Below are 25,562 nucleotides of genomic sequence, written 5' to 3'. Positions count from 1 at the left end.
ATTACAAAGAATTGATAACATATACATACATATTCATAAACAACATAACTATAAAAAGGTAAATCAAACTGTCTACTTGTAAACAGTAGTTCATGTGTTTAACAAACTCACAAATCAAAGTTTGGTACAGTGAATACCAGAGTCTTATTCCTTAATACAATTAACTAAAGCGTACCTTAAAATGACATAAATACCTATGGCAAATAAAAAATCCCACTATTAGAATACAATTAGACCATCATTTTGAAGGATTATATGATAACAATGAACAACACTGTAATATGGTTCAATATTGGTGTCAACCCGTTACACTGGCATGACAAACCACTAGGTCATCACCAGAACTCTGTTATGGCAATGAAGGACTATATCACATGTTGTCAGTTGTGTATTCTGGATAGTACATATTATTTTAGTTTCAGTTATCATGAAAAAAAGTCCATCTTGAAATACTTCTGCAAAACAGAAAGTGAAATGCTGGACTATACTGTTTGGTTGTCTGTAGTAAAAAGACGATAAATATTTAGATTTGTAGTGGAGAAGAAAAGATTTTAGAAAAAAACATGAGTTTTGTTAAAAAGTTGTCAGTGGAGGTCAGAGATTTTTTAAGATGGTCCCTCAAAGATTTAGCTCTCAATGCCCCCGCATTGCAATTTGAATGTTAAGAGTTTGTTTACTTTCCGTGAAAAAATGCTATTGAACAATGGTTTCCAGCTGTCATTATCTAAAGTCACTGCCATTCAAGAAAGAAAATAGGCTGATAATAAGATTCTTATTGGTTGAAATACATCTTTCACAGCAAAGGGGTAACATCCGTCAAATATGGATATTTGAAATCTTTATTTTATGGAAAAAAGTAGCTTAATGTTATATATATATATATATATATATATTGAGAGAGAGACAGACATATATATAGACAGAAACCGAATACCTTATGGGTCCAAAATTGCATCAGGTGACATCATAAACCACCTCTGCAAACACTGAGTGGTTTGTAAATGCCTCCAAAATAATGAGTGCACATATTCCCAAGCATCCTTCTGCTGCTAATTTAGAATTCGAATTACCAAGCATCCTTCTGCTAATTTAGAATTCAATATGTTTTACTTTTTGCAAATACTGCTGAACTTTTATTTGAATATGTTCTGATCTACATTGAATAAGTGTGTGTATATGCATTAGCTATTAATCACAAACAGAATCTGGATGTTATCTTTTGCAGAAAAATGTATGAAATGGCCCAATTTCAATGTTTGATTGAAAAAAGCCCAGTGCTCAATATTTTAGAATTATTCCAAAATGTATACAATATTTGTAAACAAAAAATTCAGAATCTGAGACTGAACTTTCATCAAAAACTGTATTTTCCAAGATGGTAAAACTTCACAACAAAGACAATGATTGCAAGGACAATCTTTCTAAATGTTCACAATTAGCTGAAATTAGGCACTTCTATCACTTCACAATAACAAAGCAATGTCAGTTAATGTTGTTTTGTGTTCATTATTTGAAGTGACTGGTTGATGTGAAATGCATTCTATGTGGGACAAGGATGCATTTGACCAATAGCAGACAAGCACACAGCCTTTCAAGACCACACAAGCGCCCAAAACAGACAATCAGCTTCTAAACACAGCTAAAACAGTTAGCATAATATAACATAAACTACCATGACATAACATCATAACATAACAAAATAACATAAAATAAATCTCAGAAAGAAACCTTTGTTGTTTTAAAATTAATTACAGTATTACATCTACTTAAGTTGTGAGAGTCAAATAAAAAGAGTAATTGCTTACAAGCTACAGATATAATGTAAAACACCCGATCTAAGAAGAAGCTATTGTTTATTTTGCATACACATTATTATCTTTTTATCGAATAATCTGTGTTTTAGGTAAGATGAAAAACGAATTTTGTAACTTTTCTACCCCACTAAGTTAATCCTGTTTTTGATTTACAACCAAGCATATCTGGAAGATATATTGACTGCTTTATGTCTCTTTTCATTACCTGTGTTTTCTGTTTAGACAACTTTTACAAACATAAACAAACATGTGGCCCTAGTATCTACTTAACAAATAAGCACATAGCAACCAGAGTAATAGAATCCCAATTTGCTACTTTGGTATGCCAAGTGCAAATATATTAATCTTAGCTACATGAAGCCCCCATTGCAAAAAAACACAAATGGGCATTTTCTCTTGAAACACTGAAATGTACATCAAGTAAAGCAAACATTAACATTAGTCACAGAATCACATGTATTGATATTTTCAACAGGCAGAAGAAAAGTTTTAAATGAAACAAACACCTAGTTTTAATGGTACATTGTGAATTAGGTTGTTTCATCTACATTCTAAAACTTCTCCAGCACAGAAATGTATCCACCATGTTTTACATCGTACAAAATAATTGTGCATTTGACCCACAGAAAACATAGAAGAACTTGACTCTGACATCCACTTTGAAAGGAAACACTGTACAGAATATCTGTAGTACAATCAAGCCATTTACATATTTTCAACTGCTCGTTTGACATTGTGCTCCCTGCCCTGTTCTGTTTTTTCTTGGTTCAGGTATTCTAGAACCTTCATTAACATGTCTTCATCCAGGTACTGCCTATTGTGTGTGTCATCATTCTCTCTGAGCTTTGAGAGCCTTTTGTTCACTGGGACTATCTCTTGGGAGCCTCCAGGGTTGAAATATTCTTTTATGGCCTGCTCATACTGATCCTCTTCCTCCTGGTCATCATCAGACGGAACTCTTTTCATTTGGTTTGTGTTCATAACCTCTGGATATTTTGTTAGCACCTTTGCCATGTAGTCTGTTAGTTCATCATCTTTATCATTCAGTTGCTCATAATCCAGATTCCGTCTTTCCAAATCATTCATCCATGTTGATTTATGCCCTTTTTGTCTCCTGGGTAGGTAGGATGACCTTGGCAAACCATTGTCTTGATTCATTTGATTTAAAAAGTATCTGGGTTTCTGGTTAGGCACGTTGCTTGCTGCCCCTAGCAAATTTGCAATGTCTCCAAAAGTGAGCTCTTCAGCCAGGGTTGCTGGTTGCTTAATGTAACTATTCTTTGAGTTAATTGTGTTTCTAAAGCCATCCATTTGGTCTAAGGTAGGGTCGGAAACTTCATCAAGGTCTTCTGGGACTTCTGGTTCCTGATCAGGCGCCTCTTTTTCCCCTTGTTTCTTATCTCCAGATTTCAGCATGTCAAGTAAATCCTCAGGGGGGATCTGTAATTTCCGAGACATCTCTATCAACTGCAAAATTGCTTGTGGATCCAAGTTCTTTTCAGAATACTTTCCACCTCTTTTCTCTTCATTCTGTGCTACAGTTTTTGCTTGGCCATTATCAATCCTATTCATTAGCATCAACATCTTCATGTAGTAATTTGTCAACCTCGAAAGGTTTTCTGAAGCTTGATCTTTGTTAATATTTCTTGGGTCTTCTTCTGGAAAGCCAAATTGCCCAGACCGTTTTACTGCATCATCAATTTCTTCATTTTTTTCAATTTCTTCCTTGCTGTCTTGGATCTCCTCTTGAGTTTGGCTTTCTACTTTCTCTTCAACTGGATTCCAGTCTTCCCCTCCAACAACATCTTCATAAGCAATATTGTTAGCTTTGTACAGATCATCTTCATCATCTTTATATGATTTCTGGTCATCTTCCAGCCGTTCTCGTTTATTGTTATTTGGCCCAGATAACTTCCCCAGTTCCTTAAAAACAGACTCCAGTGTAGCAAGACTTTGGGGTGTATACTGCTCTTCCACTATTTCATTGGTACGCTTGAACGGGTTGTCTTTAGAGGTGTCTTCAAAATATCTATATGGCATTTTTAGTGTTTTATGCCTTCTCTCAGGCCACATGTTTGTTTCATAATCATCACTCAATTCCATAGGAAAACTCTTATCTGAACTTACGGAATACGGTTTACTGTTTACCTTTGACCCTGTTTTTCCCTCTTTTTCTGCTTTCATCAATGCCTCCAGCATTATTCTGACCCATTGCGGGTCTTCTTCATTTGTAGAATCCCTTCCATTATCTGCTAATTGAACTTGATCATTATTTTCTTTCTGCTGCTGAAGAAATGGAGCCCCTTGGTAAAGGTTATAGTCTGGGTTGCCATCTCCTTGATTAGCTTGTTGTCTGAGGTTCTCTAAATATTCCAATGCTTTGATCATCTCTGGATTGGGCATCTTCTGTATATTTTTCAGTCTATGGTCTGAGTCTTTCTGCGGAAGCTGGTAGTATTGAAATGATGCAGCATTAGCACAACAGATTAGAAGAAAAATAGGTGCCATCAACAGAATAGTTCCAAACCAGTTTGTTTTAATGGACCCCATAGTTCCAATGTTTTCTGTGGGAAAAGGAGAAGAAAATGTTTATATAATAGGACACTTGACAGTTAGCAACATTTTGCTTATTTAGTAGACTGTTTATACTGGGGTTAAAGACAATATGATAAACAAGATAATGTTAAAATCATATCGAATGAATACCATTGCTAGAAAAGTGAACATTCAAAAATTAAGTTAGGGTAATGGAACTTTCTGTAAATTAACCAGCCCCTTTTAGAGAGGGGAGCAAATGCATATTTGTAAACCTAACAATTTGTATAGCCTAATACTGTAGAAGCTAAACATTGATTTGTATTAATTAAAGAGCAATATCATTTCTTGAAGAAAGTGAGTGTGGAGTCCAACTGTACTGTTCGTAAGGTGACATGCTTGGGTGCATACATATAGCTGTGTAGTTCATTTATGAAAGGTTATGAGCTTACTTGAATCCATGATTTGGTACAAGACATAAAAACATTTTTTATCAGTTTTTGTATGACCATGATCTGATAATAGTATATTGATACTGTGACTGTATTTCGAAAATATATTTATTTGGTTGCATGTCAGACTAATGACAACACAAACATCGTAAGATGAGAATATGGAGGTAAGTATAGATGTATTATTTTTAACTCCACTTCTAGGATATTATATCATGATATATTATGATATTATGGTACTTCATGTTCTGAATAGAATAATGTTGTAGCACAATATTTAAAAGTCAGTGTTCTGATTGTACACTATTTATTTATCAGCGTTTTCATGTAACACAGACTAGAGTCATAGGGTAACAGAGCACTTCAAAGAAGGCCACATTACAAATTGGGGAGACGAGTGAGACTGCATATATTACAAGAACATATCAGATAAAATACATGCATGTTCTAGAAAATTGAATAGCATACTATAACCAAAATATCACAAAATATAAAATCATGTTTCTCTATTTTTTTTTTTTAAATAGCCTATCAAGGCTTAATGATCACAGAGCCCTTTGGACAGGACACAGGGTTACTAAAACAAGTTTTAAATCCAAGACACAAAACATTAGATTCTAAGATACATACTAGGCCTGAAGAGAGGTGCATTGTGTATCAAATAGATGTAGGAAGCTACAAGGGTCCACACACAAGAAATGTGTGTTAGAAGACAAATACATTATCATACAGCCATATAGTATTAAGGTAGAAGAGACAGTGGTTGCAAAAATCTCAATTATGAATATATTTTGAGGAAGATAAATATAGGGTTCCCCATTGTTCAGGGTCATTAACAGGGCATATATCAGTCTCAAATTATTGAATCCTAAACTATCCAGAACAGTAGGGACTTCAGGTTCATTAGGATGTGATGTGGAGTGGTAACACTTTTATTTCCTTGTAATCCTCTTTAAAAGCAACATAGGACGATATTGTTTTGATGGATGTTGGGATCGAATTTAATTCTCACCAAGCACTCACAGAGAAGAACTGACTTATTATCTTTGACATTTGTAAAGGGATTTTAAGAAGGAGGTACAGAGTTGGCACTAGACAGCTGAAATGGGTAGCTTCTGCACTGGATATCTTAGGAAGCCTTCTCCACAGCACTCCATATTTTGACAAGCATGTGTGCATGTGCTGGAAGGGGCACACCAGAGGGACATTGGTTAATGGCAGCACAAAATGATCTCTTGTGAGGCTTTAGAAGTAGCTAAAGCCTGTAAAAGAAGCATTCTGATTGGCCTACAAGCTCAAAACATTCCATCCAGGGTATTAACTGCTATCAAAGACAGAAGTGATAGAGGTCACTTGAGAGTTATTGGAGACAATTATTTTATCATTATCCCATAGTAGTAGAATAAGTACCTTGTAGTAGTACGTTTCTTTCTTGTTAAATATCCAATAATGCTGATTTGACTGATTATCCTTTGATACGTTCTCAGATAAATATTCATATGTTGTTTTTGTATTTGCTGATTGACACCATAATTGCTTACCATAAGGCAGAAAAGTGAAGATAAGAATATCAGTGTTTAAAAATGTGCAGAGTTGCTATCCCCCTATTGCTGTTTATATATCTTTTCAGGAGTTAAATAAATCATCATTTTTAATTAATGTTTCAAACATGCAAGCTAATATTTTATGTTCATAGTGCAATTCCAGCATTTTAGTCAAACACATCCTTTCTTCATTGCTGAACATTACTCTCAAAGTAGCACCCAGCAGCAAATCGCTCTTCAGCCTGGTCCTTTCCTTTTTAACAAAAAGTCAAGAGATTATAACGGGACTGGAAAAAGGTGCATACGGGGTGTGTACTGTAAGCTACATTACACATTTTAAGCTGATACAATATAGCTTCAAGCACTAAGCGTACCTCTCACTCTAAACCCTCCAAAACATATACCCCACATGGTTAGACCGATGTCCACAATGTGGAACTCCTGATGCGGACTTTGCGCATATGGTGTGGGGTTGCTCCTGGATAGCATCTTACTGGGGGAAGACATGCAGAATTTAAATAAGGTAGCTGAATTGGAGGACCTGTGTAACCACTGGGAGATTGTTAGACGGGGACCTGGAGGGTCGGCCGAGCACAAGGGAGAGGCCTCCAGTGAGGACCGTCTCTAGCGATCGCACAGACAGGTAACTTCCCCCCCTACAGATGGACACCACACGAAGATCAGGGTAACACCTTTTATAGGCAATTCTTGGAGTAGGGTGGTACGATACAAGGCGATCAGGACACGATGATCCTCTCAATTCTAGTCTCTAGTAGGGGAAGGGGGTAGCGGGACAGTCTTGGTACCCACAGGTACTGAGGTGTAATGGTGGTAGCTCACAATCCTCGAGCTCGGCGTTCGGACGGGTCAGACCGCGGCAGCGCCAGCAGGTCCCGAAGAGGTCGTAGGTGGCAACGGGCCGCGGCAGCGCCAGCAGGTCCCAACGAGGATGAAGGTTACGACGGGCCGCGGCAGCGCCAGCAGGTCCCACGAGGGTGAGGGTTACAACGGGCCGCGGCAGCGCCAGCAGGTCCCACGAGGATGAGGGTTGCAGAGGGCCGCGGCAGCGCCAGCAGGTCCCACGAGGATGAAGGTTGCAGAGGGCCGCGGCAGCGCCAGCAGGTCCCAACGAGGATGAAGGTTACGACGGGCCGCGGCAGCGCCAGCAGGTCCCACGAGGGTGAGGGTTACAACGGGCCGCGGCAGCGCCAGCAGGTCCCACGAGGATGAAGGTTGCAGAGGGCCGCGGCAGCGCCAGCAGGTCCCACGAGGATGAAGGTTGCAGAGGGCCGCGGCAGCGCCAGCAGGTCCCACGAGGATGAAGGTTGCAGAGGGCCGCGGCAGCGCCAGCAGGCAGGACAATAGTTCACAAGGCAGAGCTGTGGCAGCGCCAGCAGTCCGTCAAGGATGAGTTCGTCGCGGTGTCTCTCGACTCCAGGATACAACTGCCTTCCTGTCCTGGGGCTCCCTCAGTTATAGGTCTGGCGCCCTTTGATGTCCGGACCCTCGCTCTTGGAGGTCGGGAGGTCTGGGATGAGGGAGTCCAGACACCCAGCAGGGGGGTGGAGCCAGCGCCCGAGGAGGCTGGGGGTGATCGGCACCTGGCGGGGGAGAGCCATCTACACTTCTTACTCCCATTGACCTGCCAAGTGGTCCGTTCACCTCCTGGGTGGATGGTGGTGCCGGGATGTCGGGGCCTGGCCAGGCCCAGGGTCGGGGTCGGGCTGAGGCCGCGCGGCCGCGTGGTGCCGTGTCCACGATGGCGGCTGGGCCGGGCAATGGTGCTGACGGTGGCCCGGGCCCGTGACACAGGGACATCCGGGAGCAGGCGTCCCATGGGGGACGGGTTGCGGGTTTGTTCTGTGGGTAGTACCTGGAAGGCCGGGACCCGGGCCCTGTCCTGTGGGGAGGGAGCGAGCCCTTCAGGGGGCCTGTCCAACATGCGTCCCCCCCAGCTGAAGGCGGGGAGAGTCACCCATCTTCTTGGGGACTTTCCTCGTCGAGGCGGAAAAAGCGGGACAGGCCGTCCGCATTGGCGTGGTCTTGACCAGGGCGATGCTCCACAGTGAAGTCCATCCCCTGCAGGGAGATGGACCATCGCAATAGTTTGGGGTTCTCCCCCCGCATCTGCATGAGCCATTGCAGGGGCCGATGATCTGTCTGTACCCGGAAATGGGTTCCGAAGAGGTACGGCAGGAGCTTCTTGAGGGCCCATACCACTGCGAAGGCCTCTCGCTCAATGGTGCTCCAGCGCTGTTCTCGGGGCAGTAGGCGTCGGCTGATGAAGGCCACTGGTTGGTCCACTCCTTCGGGGTTCAGTTGGGAGAGGACGGCCCCAATACCATGGTCGGAGGCATCGGTCTGCACGATGAACTCGCGGCTGTAGTCGGGGGCCTGGAGCACAGGAGCGGTGCACATGGCGGCCTTCAGCGTCTCGAAGGCCGCTTGACAGTCGGGAGTCCAGTTGACTCTTTTTGGGTGGTTCTTAGATGTGAGTTCCGTGAGGGGCCCCACAATGCTGCCATAGTCCCTTACAAACCGCCGGTAGTATCCGGTGAGCCCCAGGAAGGCTCGGACCTCGGTTTGTGTTTCGGGGGGTTGCCAGGACTGAATGGCAGCTACCTTGAGTTGGAGGGGGGCCACCAGACCGCTCCCCACTTGGTGTTCGAGGTAGGTCACGGACCCCTGGCCGATTTGGCACTTGCTGGCCTTTATGGTGAGGCCGGCCTGTTGGAGGGCCTGCAGGACCTCTCTGAGGTGGTGGAGGTGGTCTGTCCAGTGGCGGCTGTATACCGCGATGTCGTCCAGGTAGGCGGCGCTGAATTCTTCGAGGCTCGCCAATACCTGGTTCACCAGTCTTTGAAAAGTGGCTGGAGCGTTCTTCATGCCGAAGGGCATCACTCTGAAATGGTAGTGCCCATCCGGGGTGGAGAAAGCGGAACGTTCTTGGGCCCTGGGGGTGAGGCCGATCTGCCAGTAGCCCGCTGTCAGGTCGAAGATGCTTAGGTAGCGGGCTGCCCCCATGCGGTCGACTAGTTCATCTGCTCGGGGGATAGGGTGAGCGTCGGTTCGGGTGACCGCGTTCAGACCCCGATAGTCGATGCAGAATCGGAGCTCCGGTGTAGTGCCCGGGGCCGCGGCCTTGGGGACCAGGACGACCGGGCTGGCCCAGGGACTGTCCGAAGGTTCGATGACCCCGAGGGCGAGCATCTTGGAGACTTCTTCTTGGATGCATGTGCGTACCCGATCCGGTACTTGGTACGCCCGGTGTCGAACAGGAGGACTGTCCCCCGTGTCCACGTCGAGCAGGCACCAGGAGGTGACTCCGGGTGCGAGGGAGAACAGGTTTGCGAACGGCAGCAGGAGGGCCCGGCAATCTTGACGCTGCTCTGGGGTCAGGGCCTCGGAGAGTCGGACCCCGTCCACCGAACCATCTCTTTCCCGGGTCCTCAGTAGGTCAGGGAGGGGCTCGGAGTCTCCTTCTGCGCCATTGTCGGTAGCCATCAGCAGGCTGAGCTCTGAGCGCACGAAGTGGGGTTTGAGTCTGTTGGCGTGGAGGCCCCGGAGGGGGTTCCGGGGGGACTCCAGGTCGATGAGATAGGTGACGGGACTCTTGCGCTCGATCACCTTGAAGGGCCCCGTCCATTTGTCCTGCAAGGCACACGGTTCGATGGGGGACATCACCCATACCTGCTGACCCGGTTCAAACTCGATGGAGGAGGCATGTTGGTCGTACCACTTCTTCATGTCCTCTTGACTGGCCTCCAGATTGGCTTTAGCGATCTCCCTGAATTTCCGGGTCTGATTGCGGAGGGTCAGGAGGTATTTGTAGACGTCTGGAGGGGTTTTTAGGGGGGCCATTTCCCATTCCTCCTTCACTAGGCTGAGAGGCCCGCGAACAGGGTGTCCGTACAGGAGTTCGAAGGGGCTGAAGCCGAGGGACTTCTGGGGGACTTCTCGGTAGGCGAAGAGGAGGCACGGTAGTAGCACGTCCCACTGGCGGCGTAGGGGTTCTTCCAGCCCCATGATCATCCCCTTGAGAGTGCGGTTGAACCGCTCGACCAGTCCGTTCCCCTGGGGGTGATAGGGTGTTGTGAATCGGTAAGTGACCCCGCACTGCTGCCAGAGAGATTTCATATACTTTGAAATAAAGTTCTTACCCCTGTCGCTGATGACTTCCCGGGGGAAGCCCACTCGAGAGAAGATCCCCATTAAGGCTCGACCCACTACTGGGGCTGTTATAGTACGAAGGGGGACCGCCTCAGGATAGCGGGTAGCGTGGTCCACCAGGACCAGGATGAAGCGATGCCCCTGTGCTGTTCGGGGGTCCAGGGGCCCCACAATGTCTATTCCCACCCTTTCGAACGGGGTGGTCACCACGGGGAAGGGTTGCAGGGGTGCCTTGAGTTTGCGGCCGCTCTTCCCGCTGGCCTGGCAGGTCGGGCAGGACCGGCAGTGGTTGGAGACGTCATTTCTCATTTTGGGCCAAAAAAAGTGAGTCACCAGGCGGTGGTAGGTCTTGTCTTGCCCCAGGTGCCCAGCCAGGGGGACATCATGGGCCAGGTTCAACAGGAAGTCTCTGAAGTGGAGGGGCACCACCAGCACTCGCCCGGCCCCCAGTTCTGCGATTCTCTGCTCGCTGTACAAGAGATCATTGTCCCAATAAACCCAGTGGGCCCCGGTGGTGTCTCCTTGGCCCTGGGCGAGCGCTTGCTGTCGCAATCCCTCGAGGGAGGGGCAGGTCTTTTGCTCCTGCCGGAATTGTTCTTGGGTGGGCCCCCCTTCTTGACGCCACTGAGCCAGGTCGGGAAGCTCGGGGGGCTGTGTGGACCCCTCTGTGGTGGGGTCCGGGTGGTCGGTCTGGAGGAAGTCTTCTTCTGGAGCGATCGAGGGCGGAGGTGCTGCCCATTCGGGTTCTTCTGGTCCGGGGCTGGGGCGGGTGGCCATGGACCGGGTGGTCACGCACGCCCAGTCCGGGAGACCCAACATCCCCAGATGCTCTCTTCTTTCAACAGCTGCCCATGGGGAGCTCTCGAGATCGTTCCCCAGGAGGCAGTCCACGGGGGCATCGTCGCGGACAGTTACTTTCAGCATGCCGGACACTCCTCCCCATTCGAAGGGGACGCAGGCCATCCGACACAGGCTCTCCGAGTTATCTGCCGATCGGACGGGGCAAAGCACGTTTGGCAGGATTTGTTCTGGGGTCACCAGGTGACAACGGACGGCCGTCACACTGGCCCCGGTGTCACGCAGGGCCTCGGCCTTGCGCCCATTTATGCTCACCCATTGGCTGTACTTCCGAGTGTTGGCGGGCAGGGGAGTCCGCGGGACCATGTCTCGTCCTCATAGGCATGCCAGGGTCATGGCGGCGGGTTCCCACTCGAACTGCTCCGACTCGTAGGCCTCAGAGTCTTCTCCTAGGGCGGCGGCCGCCACCTGGCAGGGCCCGGGAACCTGGTTCTTCGGGCAGGTCGGGTCACTGGCATAGTGGCCGACTCGCTGGCATCGATGACACGTCACGTTGGCTCGGAACCCCGGGCGCATCGGGGGTTTTCCCCGGCCTGCTGGGGGCGGGGTGGCGTTAGCGGGAGCGGCTGGGACCGCGTCTCTGCCCCGGCCCTGTCCTCCACCTCCTCCCCGGGGGCGATGATGACCTTGGTTGGTTCTGTTCTGCTCGTTCGGCCCACTCCGGGCCACTCGGGTGCTCTCCCACCGGTCAGCCTCGGTGGCGAGCTGCCGTGGGTCAGTCAATTTACTGTCGAGGAGGTGCTGCCTGAGCTCGACGAAGCAGTTGTTGGAGAGGTGCTCCCACACAATGAGATTGAAGAGTTGTTCGTAAGTGGTTACGTTGTTACCCTTGATCCATCCCTCGAAGGCCCGGCTGAAATAGTTCACGTATTCCAACCATGTTGTACCTGGGATCCGGGTGCAGTTGCGGAACCTCTGGCGGTACATTTCGGGCGTAAGCCCATATCGACTGAGGAGGGCGGCCTTCATGTGGTCATAGGACGTCATGTGATGGTCCGGAAGCTGCAGCAGGGCATCACGGCCCTCATTGACGAATCTCCCCCATAGACCGGCTCCCCAGTCACTTCGAGCGACCCGGTGGGCAGTCATGGCGATCTCATAGGCCTTGAACCACTGCTGTATGTCGTCGTTTCGGTGATATTCTCGGACCACATCCTTGGGGATGTGGACCTTCTGCTCGGTAGTACCCGGGGGGTGCGGTGGCTCGGGCACCCCTAGGTTTTTGTTCAGTTTGCGTATTTCTATCTCCGCTAGTTTGCACTCGTGCTCGTATGCCAGTCTTTTTTCTTCGAGATCCCTCTGTCTCTGTTTTTCCTCTCGCTCTTCTCTGAGCCGTAAGTGTTCTAAGTTTATTTTTTGTTCCGCCAGCTTCAATTCTCCGTCTAATTTGAGTCGTGCCAAGTCTAACTCGTGTAATCTATTTTTTCCCGCTCCTGGATCTCTTCTCGGGAGGGGCCTGTCCTCCGTTCTTCCGTCAGGGTGGTGTTGACTTCCGGGGCTATGGGGTCCCGGGGGGTTGCGGTATTCGTCTCTGTCCAGGCCTCTAGGGCGTTTTTGAAGTCTTCTTTTGTGCTTAGCCCGGTGGTAGCAATGCCTAAGTCCATGCAAAATTGTTTGAGCTCTCGGTGGTTGTATTCTTCCAGCCTTTCCATCTGGAACTTCTCTGCCGATCCGCTCTCTTTGGTCGTCATTGTGGTTTTAGTCGTAGGGTGAGTTACTGTCTGTACGGTACGCGTTGGTTCGGATCCCACCGCTGCCACCAATGTTAGACGGGGACCTGGAGGGTCGGCCGAGCACAAGGGAGAGGCCTCCAGTGAGGACCGTCTCTAGCGATCGCACAGACAGGTAACTTCCCCCCCCACAGATGGACACCACACGAAGATCAGGGTAACACCTTTTATAGGCAATTCTTGGAGTAGGGTGGTACGATACAAGGCGATCAGGACACGATGATCCTCTCAATTCTAGTCTCTAGTAGGGGAAGGGGTAGCGGGACAGTCTTGGTACCCACAGGTACTGAGGTGTAATGGTGGTAGCTCACAATCCTCGAGCTCGGCGTTCGGACGGGTCAGACCGCGGCAGTGCCAGCAGGTCCCACGAGGATGAGGGTTACAACGGGCTGCGGCAGCGCCAGCAGGTCCCACGAGGATGAGGGTTGCAGAGGGCCGCGGCAGCGCCAGCAGGTCCCACGAGGATGAAGGTTGCAGAGGGCCGCGGCAGCGCCAGCAGGTCCCACGAGGATGAAGGTTGCAGAGGGCCGCGGCAGCGCCAGCAGGTCCCACGAGGATGAAGGTTGCAGAGGGCCACGGCAGCGCCAGCAGGCAGGACAATAGTTCACAAGGCAGGGCTGTGGCAGCGCCAGCAGTCCGTCAAGGATGAGTTCGTCGCGGTGTCTCTCGACTCCAGGATACAACTGCCTTCCTGTCCTGGGGCTCCCTCAGTTATAGGTCTGGCGCCCTTTGATGTCCGGACCCTCGCTCTTGGAGGTCGGGAGGTCTGGGATGAGGGAGTCCAGACACCCAGCAGGGGGGTGGAGCCAGCGCCCGAGGAGGCTGGGGGTGATCGGCACCTGGCGGGGGAGAGCCATCGACACTTCTTACTCCCATTGACCTGCCAAGTGGTCCGTTCACCTCCTGGGTGGATGGTGGTGCCCGGATGTCGGGGCCTGGCCAGGCCCAGGGTCGGGGTCGGGCTGAGGCCGCGCGGCCGCGTGGTGCCGTGTCCACGATGGCGGCTGGGCCGGGCAATGGTGCTGACGGTGGCCCGGGCCCGTGACACAGGGACATCCGGGAGCAGGCGTCCCATGGGGGACGGGTTGCGGGTTTGTTCTGTGGGTAGTACCTGGAAGGCCGGGACCCGGGCCCTGTCCTGCGGGGAGGGAGCGAGCCCTTCAGGGGGCCTGTCCAACATAGATAATATTGGGTCTGATCCCTGTTCCGACGAAAAAGAAACATAGCCATGTGTTCCTAATGCTAGGCTTAGTGCTAGGAAAAAATGGATTGCTATCAAATAGATGGGAACACAACCTCCCAAATATGCTGAGTGGTTGCGAGATATGTCCAATTGGGCAGTAGTAGAAGAAGTTAGAACAAAGCATGTGAGGCGTGATGAGCACTTGGAGAATACATTGGCAGCATGGGCACAGATGTTGGCGGATTTATAGAGTGACATAGCTGCTGAAGCCAACACTGGCAAGGAGATATAAAACAAGACGAAAAAGGGAGTAGTCAAAGTCGAATGGGTGCAGAAGCGTAATGCTCTTACAGGGCAGGAGGCCCGGGGACACGAGATAAGGGAAATAAAGATACATCTGCGGAATTCTAGGGCCAGGAACAAAGTCTCCACCACACACTTTCAACTATGTTGAAAGTGTGTGGTGGAAATAAGTAGTAAGTATGTTCATTGCACTACAATATGAGAAGCTAGGGAGGAGGTGGGAGCTCGGGATAGTGCATATATGTGATGTCTTAGTATGATCCTGCAGTTGTATATGTCTCAATGCACCAGAAATTGATGCAGTTCACGTGATACTTAATCAAAAGCATACAAAAAACAAGTTAAAAGATTATAACAGAGGAATGGCTACCCTACACCCTAAGCTGGACGGTGATGGTATCAGCCTGCTTCTCCAATTGCATTTGTCAGCCAACTTTGACATGGCAGACAATGGGAAAGTCTTTCTTATTCTGCCTATGAGCATGGGTTTGGTAGGTTTTTATGGGAATGGGCTACATACATTTAAGCAGGAAGAGATCAGTTTATCCTTGCAGTCTGAGATTCCTTTCCACTGACCACTGTGCAGCTACCGGTTACCAGGCAGTATCCCTGGTTGACACCCTCACGTATAATTAGTATCCCAGAGCCTCACATATTAATGCAGCTAATAAGATAACCACATTATTTTCTTTATATAATCAACTCTCCAGGAACCTCTTTTTAAAGCATTGTCCAGGAGGTTGTAGTAGGTATGCAAAAAAGATATAATAATTTAACACAGAATTTACACAAAATTATTGTTAATAAAAGTTACATCCCTTAAAGAAATATATGCCTATATTTTAAAATACAAGATGTAAGAATTTAAAATCAATAGCCAAAAAATAGTTCAAAAGGTTCTAGCAACACTTGCGGCTAGAGATAGAGTTCAATATTGCAAATAAAATGTGAGCCTATGGACATTGTTATCCAAAGTAGTCAGAGGTGTGACTTCTTGACTATTTTCAGACACATCTGGAATCCAGATTGCTTAGTTTGGTTTTATTTACAGCCCAAGAAAATTGAAAAAATTGTACCAGAAATAGTCAGATAAGTCTGCCCTTTATTCTATTTTCTATGTTGATCTGAGGAATTGGTAGACACGGGGTTAGAGGGGTGGAAGCCATATTTGCCATGAACGTCTGTCTGCATGAATATGTTTCTCCACATATTTTGCATAAAGCCCCCCTCAGGATTTGTTAATTTGCTTAGCAAACACCTTTGTGAGTATTAACCAAAGCAGCTAAGAACCTGCCAAAATACTACAAAGCCAAACAATATTTGAACATTTCCATCGGGACCTTGTCTGTACACATTGAAGCACTTGGCACCTGGGTAACTGGGATCTAGCCTGCGACCAACCCTTTAAATAACAATATCTTCATACTGATAAGGGGTAGAAATATGATTCAAATTAGTCTTGATTCAGGATGCTGAGCCTCCGTCAGTTTGATACTACTGCGAAGCCCTTGGCAAACATTATCATTTCATTCTCAGGGTAAGGCAGAGGTGAAATAGCCACACATAGAGTCAATGATGGTGTGTGACATGCCCCGACAAATCACACATTTCAGTTCTGAAATATCTCCATTAATTTTTTAATAGACCTGAACAACAAATACTATCTGCACAGAAATAAGGAGTGGTGGGTGACCTACTCCTTTTTAGGTCTCGCGTCAGCGAAAGACCTATTGCTGCCTAGTCAGCTCTGAAGGGACCACAGACCGGGGCACGAGCGCCGATTGCACCTCGTGGACGTGCATGCCCAGCCCCTCCTCCCGAGCCGTGCACATATCAGTCAGTCAGCCATGCCTCTCAGTCGCGCGCGCACACACACACACACACACACGCACCCACACACACACACACTGTATACACACACGCTCACACACACACAGGCGCCCCCCCAACCTGCTCACGCGCACACTCACACACAGTCAGACACGCACATCCATACACTCGAAGTGCCCATCTCCTGTCTCGCTAGCCTGATGCACCAAAAAACACGTCCCCCTACTCACCGGGCTGACTCAGGACTACCCCGCTGTTCTCCAGGCCGGTCTTTCCTCCTCAGGTGTGTGTCAGCGGCGCAGGCTTGGCAGCAGTCGGGGCTCTCCATGATCACGCACCGCAAATCTTCCGGCTGGCTTCCCGGATGACGAGCTTCCTAGACGTCCGATGTGCACGCTCACGGTACACGGAAACGCGCACAGCGTGACTGAGTGTGCGCCCGTACAGCTGAGGCGCATGGTCGCACCATTATCCTTCGCTTGTTACTAATCTGTCTGTCTTGAGCACCGGAGTTCGGACCGGCCCAGGAACTACTGGACGCAGAGGAGGCGAGGGATCGATCAGGTACGTTTTTTATTTTAGATCGCCCTCCACCCCCTACCTCCCCCCACCCCTCCCGGCCCCGAGAATTGCGAGCGGCGACTGTTGTGCACGAAGAGCTGTGTCCAACGAACATGCAATGCCATTAAATTATTAACTGTGCCCTCGCCTCAACACCTTTCTTATCCCTAGAGCGGCTTCACATGAAAAATGACAAGTAAATATTTGGATCAATGGAATGTTGTGACATTACATTTACCTCTTGCTGCTACGTATTTCATGAATGTCGGTGAAGCTTTCACCTCTCAGGAAAAGGTTAAGCCGAGACCGCCATTCTGAGTGATATATATTTGGATGTTAAAATGTTTCTCAAACCCCTGTCAGCAGCAGCTATTCTGTGGAAGCATGTCTCAGTGCTAACAGCACCATCTGGTCAGGAAGGGAAAGTGGTGGGTACGAGCAAGGGTTGAATAAATACCAGGAAAGCTCTAGCCTAGAACGGGTGGCGCCGGCGTGTCAAGAGAATGTTCCATTGTGACCACATTTATTTGTTTCCAGTTCTTTCAAACATTTTGAGAATTGGGGCGTCCAATTCTTCCAAAGAATAAAAATCAATTGTGTTTTATTCAGCAGTCAACACTGCAGTGGCTATAGTTTCTTTCTTTTAGCGAATGCAATCGATTTTTCGTCCACTGAAGGATGGAAGGCTAAATTGGCTTTGGCGGGATAGGAACTCTTGACTAGCAAATCACAGATAACATCAGCGAGCGTTTAATTTGCGGAGCCATCTTGTGTAATAATCTTAGTACTAGGATAAGGCCGACGGTATTGTATTGCATTGTAATTGTATTTATATAGCGCTTACTACCTCTGACGAGGCGTCGAAGCACTTTTACGGCAAGTAGCAGGTTACTCTGTGGTAGGGGGTTGGGACCAGATATACAGTTCAGTGCCGCTGGTTTAATCAACAAGTTTGTTGTGGATTATAGGCTATTAACAGTGTTCGTTATGTGATTTCATGAAGTCACCGATTGCAAGATGGAAATGTGCATTGTTTGAATGTGGAGGGGCTTTATTGATGATCACATTAATTTGCGATACGAGGTAGGGCCAGTCCTATATTTTTCATGCGCAATACGATTTTGTTTTACATGTTAACACGCATTAGGGAAACATATAGTGTAAAGCCCAGGCACCAGGATGCATATTTTAACACGGACTGTTAGCCTTTTAAATCTGGTGTGAAGCAGTCGGAGTTATCTGCATTCTGTAGCTAGGCCACACTCTGACAATGACCTGCAGTGCAAACACCTAAAGTGATGACTTGGACATTCATCCTCAGAGAGCTGAGTATCCAGCAGCTGTGGTCCTGAAGCGTCTTGGTGATTAGCCTGTGGCTAGTTTTGTCTGCGCGTAGTGGCTGGCTTGTGCATCGGCTGTAAAGTCCTGAGTGAGAACTGAACGTCCGTTCTCCACCCTGAGAGAAGAGAAACCGCGCCATGCTCACAGCGAGGGGGGTGCACACCTGCTGTTAATGGACCCCCTCCAGTGCACGGCGCTGCCTGGTGCAGGGCTGGCTGCACAGGGGCCCGCAGGCTCTAAGCCAGCAGGGGCAGCGAGGGCAGGCTAAGGCCCCCCCCCCCGAATGGAGCCAGTCGCTGCTCCTCTACTTCTCCCAGGGCAGCACAGCTCCAGAAACCCATCAGCAGAGGTGGCAAAGTCCCCAGAGCAGAGGGAGCCGTGCGGCCAATGAACTGTCATCCTGTCCAGCCCCAGAAGTGTTTTCTGCACCCCCACTACTGTAAAAAAGTCAATGGCAGCACTAGGCATCTGGAAATAATGAAGTATACACAAAGCCCGGTTATACATGAAATTAAATAAAGGGATATGAGATGATTGAGGGCCAAAATAAACTAGTGCTATCGCCACAGCCCACAGGTTATTTTCTGATTGCAACTTGTATAATGGAGACACAGCCTGAGGGGAGTGTTTGCTAAAAACTGCAGGGAACCCTACAAACTCTCTGTGGAACAGTGGGGTGTTTTGCGGTTCACTAGGGTGAAGGCAGTTTTTATAGTAGCTCGCATATGTTCATTCGTTCTGCATACGCCTTACCAGTTTCAAATTCCACCAGCCGCCACTGACTCGGAGCGCGACTGGTGAACACTTTGGATGTTCTTGGGTGAACGCTCCTCCCTCCCCGCGACCCGTGTGAAGCGTCCCGTAGGGTCCTGCTGCGGGGCAACAGGTGGAAGAGAGAGCCCATGGGAGTGAAGCGGGGCCCGACCGGCACTGCATGGATCCTCTCCCGAGCTTATACCAGCCAGAATGCACGACCTGCCCCGGGAGGTAAGACGGACCGCGACTTCGCCGGAGGGTATTTATTTATTTAATGTGATTTTCTACAGCGCGAAAATGACCCGAAGGTGTCCGAGCGCTTTACAAAAGAACCAGTTGTGATACATAAGGATTTAGGATTACATGAGTTACATAAAAGATACAAACAGGAATTTTTTGTGCAAATGTACAAGTTGTAAAGTCATACAGGACCCTGCGCCATCCTCATTTTATGCACTGCCCCCCCCTTCCCACAAAATCTTTTCACAACCTGCTCCACCATCGAGATAGACTGTGCCACGAAGCCTGTTGTACCGTAGACTCCCTGCCTCCACTCGCACCCTACTACACACCCTCACGATCTCTGCATACTGCCAACCACCCCACATGCTTCAGGTGTTAACCTTTATTTGTGTTCCTTATTCATTCGGTGTGTGCCTGCTCTGTCTTTGTTCTTCCGTGACCCACCTGCTTCAGGTGTTTCCTTTTATTTGTATTCCCATTTCATTCAGTATGGGCCGGCTCTCTCTCTCTCTCTCTCTCTCATTTTCCGTGGGCCATCTGCATAAGGTGTTTCTTTTTATCTGTATTTCTGTTTTATTCGGTATGTGCCTGTTTTCTCTTTGATTGTCCGTGGCTCACTGCTTCAGGTGTTTCCTTTTATTTGTATTCGTGTTTCTTTTTATATGTGCCTGCTCCTTCTCTTTCATCTTCCGTGGCCCACCTGCTTCAGCTGTTTCCTCTTATTTGTATTCCTGTTTCATTCCCTATGTGCCTGCTTTCTCTCCTTGTTCTTCTATGGCCTCTGGCTTCAAGTGTTTCCTTTTATTTGTATTCCTGATTTATTAGGTATGTGCATGCTCACTCGCTTTGATCTTTCATGGCCACGTGCTTCAGGTGTTTACTTTTATTTCTATTCCTGTTTAATTTTATATGTGCCTGCTCTCTCTTTTTGATATTCCGTGGACCACCTGCTTCAGATGTTTCATTTTATTTGTATTCCCGTTCGGTTCCGTATGTGCCTGTTTTCTCTCTTTGATCTTCCATTGCCTTCTGGCTTAAAGAATTTCCTTTTATTTGTATTCCTCTTTCATTCGGTTTACGCCTGCTCTCCCTCTTTGATCGTCCATGGGCCACATGCTTCAGGTGTTTACCTTTATTTGTGTTCCTGTTTCATTCGGTGTGTGCCTGCTCTCTCTCTATGATCTACCATGACCACCTGCTTCCGGTGTTTCTTATTACACACTTACGGCGAGGAGGGGGGCTTTTCCTTAATGACTTCTAAAGTGCGGAATTCTCGGTTTCTCTCTCTGCGTCAAATCTCTCGTCATAACTACTTCCGCAAAGATTTGGGATTTACTTTTTCAGCTGTGAAATGAATCTCCACATTGACCACTTTTTTTTAGCGCAGTATACCTCAGTGAGGTGATAGTTTGCACTCTGTACTCTTTAATTCATTCGCTGTTCCCTCTTATCCACATCTGATTTTAGCTGTAGATCTGTTTTCCCTCTATAGGTTCTAGAAAAATGCAGACTCAATGCAAAACTTTTCATATATTTTGGAAAGTAGTTCCTTCTTCAGCTTGTATTAATCGATGTGACGAGTTTGTTCCAGAGTTCAGCTCTGCGCACCGTCAGGGGATGACCCCAAAGCGTCCCTTCATCAGTCCTGCTGCTGTCAGGAGGAGAGTCGAGCCAGCCGAAGGAGAGGGGGGTTTGTAGCCACGGTTTGACAATCTAGATTTCCAATTTGTGGTTCTATGATACCGCAGTAAAATGATCTGGAAAATGGCGTTTGTCTACATTCCCCAAGGAAACTCAAGAGTTTGGGGAACATAGCACCGGTCAAACGAAAAGTCTGCGAACTGTCCTACCTTAATGAATTTCTCAAATTCCTTCTTGTAGCTTCTACACCCTCTCTTGCTTCAGAAGTTATAAAACATTACGGAAGAGGGAAAAATCTATGTGTCAAAATATATGCAAGTAAGAGCCGAGTGTATGTGAAACTGGGAGCAGCAAGGCCATTCATAGGCAGAGGGGTCTTTGTCGCCCTAGACAAAATAAAATTTTACTTCCCCATCACTGACACGTGGGTCAGATTCGATGTCTGCAGACTTTTATTGGCCTCGCAAGATGTCTCCGATATAAAGAGGATTTTACAAAAACCAAGAAGGGATCCACAAGAAGGCAAACAAATAAGTTGCACTGCATCCACTTATTTTTAGGTCTCGACCGGCCATGAATGCGCAAGCGCCTTGCAGCTCGAGACATATAGAGGTGGATCAGGAAGGCTGATCAAGGGGCTTTGGCAGGCGGATTACACACAGTGCATGTGCCCGTGCACGCGCTTGCCATTTGCTCCCCGAGCCGCCTCGCACCCACGCAATTGCCATTTGCACGCAAGCCACGTCACACACACCCTTTGTCTGAGCCTCAAGGCATCAGACTTCAAAGGCTACCGCTCCCCCGCCCCCCCCCCTGCCTGCATATCGCGCACCACCTTTTGTCTGTGCCTAGCCCTAGGCATCAGTCTTCAAAGGCTGCAGCTCCCCCGCCTCTCCCCCCTCCCCCGCCACAGCTATGCCGCGGGCTTTTTTTTTTATAACAATTACGAGCCGTTAAGTGTTTTTGCGCGCACCACTGCCGAATACACCATGACTGCACAGACTTGCACGCAGAAGACAGCATTATACAGGCCTGGGTTCTCATCAAGTATTTTACCAGAAAAGTCCCAGCAAAGGCTCCGTTTTTCACCGTACTCGTCTCCTCTGTGCACATCGGACGCATTATTTCACCGTACTCGACCCCTTCAGAATACATCAACCCGTTATTTCACCTACCTCTTCCCCTTCAGCACTTGCAGAACACGTTATTTCACTGACCAGTACATTACAGATGGGACACGCTATTTCACGTCCCTCCAGCACCCTCACACACCCTCTCACACCCTCTCACACCCTCACACACCCTCAGCCCCCTCACCCTCACTCACCCACACACCCTCACTCACCCTCACACCCCCTCACCCTCACACCCCCTCAACTTCACACCCCCTCAATTTCACACCCCCTCAACCTCACACCCCCTCACCCTCACATACCCACACACCCCCTCAACCTCACACCTCCTCACCCTCACATACCCTCACAACCCACATCCCCTCACAACCCATCACCCCTCACAACCCATCACCCCTCACACCCCATCACCCTTACATTCACCCACCCTCACACACCCTCACTCACACTCTCTCACCCTCACTCACACTCTCTCACCCTCACTCACACTCTCTCACCCCCACTCTCTCACCCCCCTCTCACCCTCACACCCCCTCTCACCCTCACACCCCCTCTCACCTCACACCCCCTCTCACCCTCACAGCCCCTCACACAGCCCCTCACACACCCTCTCACCCTCACACACCCTCTCACCCTCACCCACCCTCTCACCCTCACCCACCCTCTCACCCTCACACACCCTCACACACCCTCTCACCCTCACACACCCTCTCACCCTCACACCCCCCCACACACCCTCAAACCCCCTCACCCTCACACACCCTCATCCTCACCCTCACACCCCCTCACACCCCCCACCCTCACATACCCTCACCCTCACATACCCTCACCCTCACACCCCCTCACCCTTACCCTCACCCTCACACACCCTCACTCACACTCTCACCCTCCCACACACTCACCCCCTCTCACTCTCACACCCCCTCTCACCCTCACACCCCTCTCACCCTCACACCCCCTCTCACCCTCACCCACCTTCTCACCCTCACTTACCCCCTCACACCCTCACACACCCTCACACCCTCTCAGCCTCACACACCCTCTCACCCACCCTCTCACCCTCACACACCCTCTCACCCCCTAACCCTCACACCCCTCACTCTCCCTCACCTCCCTCACCCTCACTCACCCTCACTCACCCCCTCATGCCCCTCACTCACCCTCACACCCCCTCACCCTCGGACACCCCCTCACCCTCGGACACCCCCTCACCCTCGGACACCCCCTCAGACACCCCCTCACCCTCGGACACCCCCTCAGACACCCCCTCACCCTTGGACACCCCCTCAGACACCCCTCACCCTCAGACACCCCCTCAGACACCCCCTCACCCTCAGACACCCCCTCAGACACCACCTCACCCTCACACACCCCCTCACCCTCACACACACCCTCACAAACCCCCTCATCCTCACACACCCCCTCATCCTCGCACACCCCCTCATCCTCGCACCCCCCCCATCCTCGCACACCCCCTCATCCTTGCACACCCCCTCATCCTCGCACACCCCCTCATCCTCACACACCCCCTCATCCTCACACACCCCCTCATCCTCACACACCCCCTCATCCTCTCACCAACCCAATCACCTCCCCTGACCCTCCCTGACCCTCACCCACCCCCTGACCCTCACCCACCCCCTCACCCTCCCACACGCCCCACCCCCTCACCCCCTCACCCTCCCACTCTACCGCCCTCACTCTACCACTCTACTGCCCTCACTCACTCTACCGCCCTCACTCACTCTACCGCCCTCACTCACTCTACCGCTCTCACTCAGCCGCCCTCACACACTCTACCGCCCTCACTCACTCTACCGCCCTCACTCACTCTACCGCCCTCACTCACTCTACCGCCCTCACCCACTCTACCGCCCTCACTCTACCACCCTCACTCACTCTATCGCCCTACCTCTATCTATCTATTGCCCTCACTCACTCTATCTATCTATCGCCCTCCCTCTATTGATAGCCCTCCTTCTATCTATCCCCCTCCCTCCCTCTATCGCCCTCCATCCCTCTATCTATCGCCCTCCCTCCTTCTATCTATCGCCCTCCCTCCTTCTATCTATCGCCCTCCCTCCTTCTATCTATCGCCCTCCCTCCTATCTATCGCCCTCCCTCCTTCTATCTATTGTCCTCCCTCTATCTATTGCCCTCCTTCTATCTATTGCCCTCCTTCTATCTATTGCCCTCCTTCTATCTTTCTATCTATCGCCCTCCTTCTATCTATCGCCCACCCCCTCCATCTATCACCCTCCCTCTCTTCCACCCACCTCCTTCTCTAACTCCCTGTTCTCTTCTCTTCTCCTGTGCTGATCTGCTGTTCTCTTCCACCGCCTCCTTCTTTAACTCTCTGTTCTCTTTTGCTGATCTGCTGCTCTCTTCCACGCCGCCTCCTTCTTTAACTCCATGGTCTCTTCTCCTGTGCTAATCTGCTGCTCTCTTCCACATACATCCTTCTGTAACCGCACACACACATACATACAACCACGCACAAACACACACACAACCACACACACACAACCACACAACCACACACACACAACCACACACACACAACCACACAAACATCACCCCACACACAAACATCACCCCACACACAAACATCACCCCACGCACAACTACACGCACAACTACACGCACAACTACACGCACAACCACACGCTCAACCACACGCTCAACCACACGCTCAACCACACGCTCAACCACACGCTCAGCCACACGATCAGCCACACGCACAGCCACACGCACAGCCACACGCACAACCATACACACAGACAACCACACCCAACCCCACACCCAACCCCACACCCAACCACACACCCAACCACACACAACCCCACACACACACAACCACACACATCTATCTATCGCCCTCACTCTATCTATCTATCGCCCTCACTCTATCTATCTATCTTTCGCCCTCACTCTATCTATCTTTCGCCCTAACTCTATCTATCTATCTTTCGCCCTCCCTCTAGCTGCCCCAGACCATCAGACAAGCCAGTTCATGGACCTGTTTCAGAAACAATCTGAAAACTTGGTTGTTTCCTAGGATGGAAAGCTAGTTCTTTCACTGCCTATTACGGGCTGGTAACGTGCTGACCATCACCATTTCTAAAAGCGCCAGGATACCCTTAGGGTGACAGTTTTTGCGCTATATAAGTGATTTTTACATTACATCTATCGCCCTCCCTCTAGCTATCTTTCGCCCTCCATCTAGCTATCTATCACACTCACTCTATCTATTGCATCACCACAGCATCACTCAGGGGTACCACAGAATCACTCAGGGGCACCACAACATCACTATGCGCTACCACAGCATCACTGAACGCCACAGCATCACTCGTCGCCACCACAACATCACTCAGCGCCAACACAGTATCAATCTGTGCAACCATTCAACAACAACTGGTTCAAATATTTTCTCTCAATGTTTCAAGCTTTATTACAAATGTCATA

General features: G+C 49.2%; 1 protein-coding gene across 1 annotated transcript in view; it reads right to left on the bottom strand.

Moving 5' to 3' along the window:
- Nucleotides 1-1,348: 1,348 nt before the first annotated feature.
- Nucleotides 1,349-25,562, bottom strand: part of SCG2 (secretogranin II) — a 94,618-nt gene continuing 70,404 nt past the window's right edge. The window contains exon 2 of the mRNA XM_078665966.1: nt 1,349-4,378. Within this exon, the coding sequence (XP_078522092.1) occupies nt 2,520-4,364 (1,845 nt within the window). The 5' untranslated portion in view covers nt 4,365-4,378 and the 3' untranslated portion in view covers nt 1,349-2,519. The remainder of the gene's footprint in view (nt 4,379-25,562) is intronic.

The sequence above is a fragment of the Lissotriton helveticus genome, chromosome 11 (assembly GCF_964261635.1).
Source record: "Lissotriton helveticus chromosome 11, aLisHel1.1, whole genome shotgun sequence".
In the NCBI taxonomy this organism is placed as follows: Eukaryota; Metazoa; Chordata; class Amphibia; order Caudata; family Salamandridae; genus Lissotriton; species Lissotriton helveticus.
Note: the sequence above shows the minus strand (reverse complement) of the source record. Positions and strands in the feature narration are given on the sequence as shown.